This window comes from Ursus maritimus, unplaced genomic scaffold (genome assembly GCF_017311325.1).
Source record: "Ursus maritimus isolate PB19 unplaced genomic scaffold, ASM1731132v1 scaffold_24, whole genome shotgun sequence".
NCBI classification, from domain to species: domain Eukaryota; kingdom Metazoa; phylum Chordata; class Mammalia; order Carnivora; family Ursidae; genus Ursus; species Ursus maritimus.
This window is the reverse complement of record NW_024424897.1, coordinates 43,623,560-43,629,651: the sequence shown is the minus strand read 5'-3', so window position 1 is coordinate 43,629,651 and position 6,092 is coordinate 43,623,560. Positions and strand designations below refer to the sequence as shown.

Genomic DNA, 6,092 nt, shown 5'->3' with positions numbered 1-6,092 from the left:
GTGATTAGGAGTAAGGGCAGACTCTGTGGGCAGGATACAAAAAGGGGAAAAAGCCCTGCTAAAATGGCTTCATCAGAATTTAAAATGTCTGCTTATCAAGAGACACTATTAAGACCAGAACTGACAAGCTGCAGACCTGGAAACATATCTTTGCAGCCATAAAACTGAGAAAGGATTTATATCCAAGACACGTAAAGAGCTCTTACAAATTGACAAGAAAAAGAAAAACATTGCAATTACAAAATGGGAAAAGACTTCCACAGCCACCTCACAAAGTAAGATATACAAACAGCCAATAAGCAGTTGAGAAAGTGCTAAACATCATGAGCGCTCCGGGAAATGGCCCGTACCTCCGCAGGGAAACACGACTGCATACATACTAGAAGAGCGAAAATAAACAACTGATGTTCCAGTTACCTTGTCACCCCCAAACTTAGCAATGTCAACCGTTATAATCATTTTAGTTATCTCTCACAATGTCTTTGGGTCGGGAACTCAGGAAGGGCTTGGCTGGGTGAGACCGGCCGAGGGGTGTGGGAGTGGTCTCTCCCGCTCTTGCAGTCAGACTATGGCTGGATGTGGAAAATCGGGGACTGGAGCAGCTGGCGCATCTCCCTCTCTCTCTCCCTTCACATAGTTTTATGGTCTTTCCATGTGGTCTAGTTTGGGCTTCTTCACGCCATGGCAGCCTCAGGTACTCAGACTTCCTGCCAGGGGACTCAGGTCTCCCAGGCTAACAAGGATGCTATTGCATTCCGTTTTATGACCTAGCTAAGAAGCGACAGCATCACTTTCGCCACATTCCATGGGTTACAAGTGAGTCCACCAAACCCACCCAGACTGAAGGGCAGTGGAATTAGACTGTCTCTTGATGTGGAAGTGGCAATATTCTAGAAGAGCACGGCGGGAGAGGAGCCATTCCTGCAGCTGTTTTTGGAAAATACAATCTGTGGTGGATAAGCCTGTCAAGAAAAGCAGACCGATCACACGAGGCCTTGTACGCCACACTCAAGTTCTATCCTGATTGGTTTTGTGATGGGGACCCACTGGCGGGCTTTAAGCGAGAGTGAAATTAGGCAACTGTCTTTAAAAGTTCGTGGCAGCAGGTGTGTGGATAAACAATTTGTGAGGAGGGTTTGGAAGCAGAGAAACCATTTAGGAGGGGGGTCCAGAAGTTCAAGCGCCAGGCATGACCGTGAGGAGTCCCGGCCTTGGGGGAGTGTCGAGGAAGGAGGGCCGCCTTCCAGCTGTTTTGTTCACGGAGAACCACGGAGAACCACGGAGAAGCAAGTTCGTTTGAGACGCGTTGGGCTTGAAAGGCCAGGGTAGACGTACGCGACTGGAACTCGGGAGATAAAAATTTAGGGAGACAACCAACAGCATTTTAAAAGGCACAGATGTGGACGTTTGTGGCAGGCCAAGTTTGGGAGACTGTCTACTCACTCCTCCCAGACGCACCTCGGACTGTGCCAAGTTCTCACACAGGGTGGAAGGCGCATGCGCACACCTACGTTCACGGGGAGGGGGGCCTGGCCGGCAGCTTCCGGATTGCGCACGCGCGGTCCGTGGCGGTCGCCATGGAGACGCGTGGCGCTGGCCGGGCGCGGAGCTCTTGCGGCCGCGGGCTGGGCGGCAGGGGTCTTGGGCTGTCCGAGGCGCAGGTGGCGGCGCGGAGGGCGGATGGACTGCCGCGGTGGAGCCGGGGCTTTGGGGTATGGCGAAGAGGGTGAGGACGACGAGGACGACGAGGAGGAGCGAGAGGGTGGCACTGCGGGCTCTCAGGGGGCCAAACTGCCCCCCATCGCAGGCAGCGCCTCAGAACTGAACAAACGGAAGGTGAAGAAGAAAAAGAAGAAGACCAAGGGGTCCGGCAAGGGGGACGGTAAGAGGAGCAGCTAGCGCAGCAGCCTCAGCTCCCGCACCACAGTTTCTTCTCTGTCACCTGTCCCCACTCCTCACAGAGACCCCCGTCTACGTGGGGACCACTTTCAGACCGGAGACAGAAACTCGCCAGTCCCAAACAGAGGTCCTCCCGCTCCCCACACATACCACTTAACGCAACACAGTGATGCCCAGCCCTAACCATAAAAACCATACATGTCCGCAGAGACCCCAAATCCTGCATGGAGAATTCTCAACATCCGTGGAGAAGATCCCCAACATCCCCAGTATTATTCCCGCAGAGCCTCCCAGCTCCACACAGCAACTCAGCTTTGCACGGACACCCTCTCAATTTCCTAATCCCTCAGCTAAAACTCAGAATCTTAAATAACCACACTTTCCCCACAGAAATGTCAAGCCCTCCTACAGAGATCCCCTCATCTTCACATAGACTTTCCCCAAGCCTAAGATACTAAGACACCAGTGACAAACTGGCACAGAAACACAGGTTTTGCCTTCTGCCCCATGCATTAGGGACACCTGCCCTCTCCATGCTATGTAGACATCCTGTAAATGCATAGAAAGTATCTTTCCTGCACAGACTGTCTCCTGCCACCCCCCATGTGCCAGCGCCAGCCTTCACCTGCACGCACACCATCACACCAGCCACTGCTACATACTCTTACCGTCCCCAACACCCTCAACAACACCGCCTTATAGCATCATAACCACCAAATAAAAATGAAGTACAGATACCCCATCCGGCACACACATTCCCAGGCTACAGATTCGTATGGGTACTCAGCTACACACTCGCGTGCACAAACCCCACCCCCCAAACACTTCCTGGACACATGCAACCAAATGCACACAGGTTTTCACTCCAGTGTCTCCCAGGGACACCTCATGTACGTACACACACCAGCACCTGCCACAATCCCACAGAGTGCCTGTATGTCACCAAGTTCCTCTCCCAGAAGCCCCTGGATTTCTCGACACAGGCACTGAGCACCCAGGTTATGGAGAGAGAGTGCAATGGTGACATAGAAGACACCAGCCTGTGAGCGCTAGGTTTCCAGCGTCACTTGTGTGGTCCCCTTCTGGGGCTTTGACTGTCGGGGAGATGGCTCTCACCTCCAGCACCGGTAGTTCTTGATTCAAGTTTCTGGGCAGCCTTCCCCGTGTCGTCCTTGCAGCTGGGGAGAGGGAGCAATGGGAAGGTTATCATGACTTCTTCAGGTGGAATCTTAATCAAAAGGCAAGAAAAAAATTCTGGAATTGAGGTCAAAAGGCCCCACATATATCTGCAAAACCAAATTAAGAAGCTTATTGTCTTGTTGGCTTAGTTTCTAACTCTGGAAATTATAGTGGCATGTAACTCCTACGGTCAGCAGGGGACACCAAATCGTTTTTGAGGAATGGGAAGGCATAGAAATGTCCAAGAGGACTTTTTCTTACTTTCTCTTTTTTTTGGGGGGGGAGGAAGGATTTCTGTCTCCCCGAAAGCAGAAGGATGAACAAATGAAAGAACCACAACTTATAGTATTTTATATGAGGGCTCTATAACTCAGAAATGCTATTAATGTAAAAAAAAAAAACCAAAAAACAAAAACACCTCAGTACAAGCCACACAGGAAGTATTTCCTGGCTTGGCATGATACTGCTTTCTACACTCAGATTTGGGAAGCTTTTCTGTTGTTCTCCATCTCTCCCATCATAAAGAAGTCCAGACTAGGGGCGGAGTCATGGAAGGTACCTGGATGAGACAGGGAGCATGAATGGCGGGTGGAAAGAACAGGAACAGGGCACTGGGAGCTAGGCCTGTGTTCGAATCCTGACCCCTGCAACTCACTATGTGTTATTGGTAAGGTAGCCTTTCGGAGTTTCAGTTTCGTCACCTGGAAAATAGGGCTGATGACTTTTATCGAGAGGACCCGGCCTATAGAACCAATAAATGGTTCCTCCTTCCCCAAGATGACTTGCCCGAAAGCCTAGAGCCAGTGGGTATGTACGAGGCCGGTGGGCTCGGCTCTCTGAGCCCTAGGTCAGGAGGGGCCTCCACCCGGGTACCTCTTCGGGGACTTGGGCATCACAGCTGAGCAGGCTGCGGGCAGGCACACTAACACCGCCGTCTGCTCCGCAGATAAACGTCAGAGTCGAGGCCTGAAGAGTCAGCCGCCGGCCTCAGCCTCGCAGGACATCTTAAGTCCCAGCAAAGATCATGGCCCCAGGCAAGAGCACAAACAGGACGAAGGCGAACACAAGCCCATCGCCCCTTACTCCGCCACTGTAAGTCTCCCCCACTTTGCCGAGGTAGAAGAGAACCTCTCCAACCAGGTCAACGAAAGCCTGCGCTGGGACGGAATTCTCGCCGACCCAGAGGCGGAAAAAGAAAGGATCCGCATATATAAGCTGAACCGGAGGAGCGGTACCGGATGTCTCGGCCTCAAGGAGCTTCCACTCCTGACCCGGGCGGGAGAGCCCGGAGAAGCCTGCCGGCCAACCTCGGATAAAGTCGGCGGCGCGAGGCAGCCTACGCCCGCCGCGCTACAGCGGCCGGGCCCGCGAAGAGAAGCCCTGGCCCAAGCTGCCAGCGCGGCGCCCCGCGGCCGCTCAGCTGCTCGCGAGCCCCGCCCGCGCCGTCTCCCCGCCGGGCTCGTTACAGGAGAGTAATAATAAAGGAATCAAGCCTGAAGGAAGCAGGTGCCTGGTGTGTCCACGAGGTCAGCCTCGCTCGCTTCCACCGGGCGCCCTCTGGCCAGGAGAATTGCCGGTTCGGCACACGGGCTTGAGGATGGACCACGCTCTTCCCAAGGTTGTGGGGTGTTTTCTTGGATAATTTGGCATCTCTTTGTTATTTAATTTCTCAGATGTCTGTAATCTTCTCCTCTAGAAGACAAAGTAATTATATCCATTCTAACTCTTCAGCTAATTTAATGGGTAAAACTCCTCACACAGCATGCTTCTCTAGGCCCAAGGAACAGGCCCCAAATATCCTGGAGACTTTTTTTTTTAATTACATACACTCCCTGCCCTTACGTGGTCTTCAAAAAGTTAACTGAGTTCCCGAGCTCCATCCCTGGGAGATAATTAGGAGAAGTCTCAAAAGGAGTATTGCTTCTCTTCTATATATGGGCCTCCCAGAGAGCAAACTGGTGGTTGCCAGGGGGGAAGGGGGGTGGGGGTGGGGGAAACGGGTGAGGGGGCTCAATTGTACAGTGATGGATGGTAACCGAACTTGTGGTAGTGATCACTTTGTAGCGGGTACAAATACTGAATTATGATGTCGGACGCCTGAAGCTTATGTAATGTTACCTACCAATTTTACTTCAATTAAAAATATATATATATATGTATGTATGGGTGTGTGTGTGTGTATACACACATATATGTGTGATTTTATATATATATACTCCTCCTCTAACCCCCTAAAACAGCGTTTAGGAGCTGGAGCATTAAAAACATCCTACCCTACTTGTCCTAAATTAATCTTCTTCCCTTGCACCAGTATTAATTGGTGAGGGCCCTGTGCTGTGTTAGTTTGGGTTCTGGAGAAGCAGACCCTGAGACGAAGACTCAAATGGAAGCAGACTATTTGGGAGCTAAAAGCTCAATAGAGAGGCACAGGTAGGGGAGGGGAAGGCAGCCAATCCAAGGACATGGTTAAACCAGTTTCCCCGTCGGGTAACTGGAGCCTAATCCCACCGGGAAACACTGTCAGGATTATCCCGCCTGAGCGTGATGGAGCTGGGCCGTTCTACTGCCCGTAGGCAGTGGCTGAGGGATGGTCCCGGGGGCTGCTAATTTCCTGGTATTTCCTGGGGGCCTTCCTCGGGCACAAAGGTGCAGACCGGGAGGTGCAGGGGATGGGGTAGTCTCTATGCAACATAGTGTAGAGTCCAAGAGGGACAGAGGGGAGGGTTAAGATCAGGTTCTTGCCTTCCAAGGAATTGAAGACCCGCATTGTACTTGGAAGAAGTTGAAAGCCAATACAGAGCAACACAGAATGCTCTTTTGGAAGCGAAGCGAAAGTGATCATCTCGGTCCCTGCTAACCCAGCTGACAGAGCAGCCCTCTTCTCACCTTTCCTGAAATGGCCATTTACAGAGTTTTCACATGTTGGCCATCGTACGGTGGCAAACCAGCAAAGCGGCTTTCGGAAGAGCCCCGTCCTCCGCCTGGAGAGGAGGTTAGCAGCCGCCTCTGGCAGG

At 52.1% G+C, this 6,092-nt stretch overlaps 1 protein-coding gene across 1 annotated transcript in view; it reads left to right on the top strand.

Moving 5' to 3' along the window:
• Positions 1–1,497: 1,497 nt before the first annotated feature.
• The window catches only part of CUNH17orf97 (chromosome unknown C17orf97 homolog), a 5,319-nt gene continuing 724 nt past the window's right edge, over positions 1,498–6,092 (top strand). Inside the window, exons 1-2 of the mRNA XM_040639838.1 lie at positions 1,498–1,882; positions 4,025–4,504. Of these exons, the coding sequence (XP_040495772.1) occupies positions 1,498–1,882; positions 4,025–4,504 (865 nt within the window). The remainder of the gene's footprint in view (positions 1,883–4,024; positions 4,505–6,092) is intronic.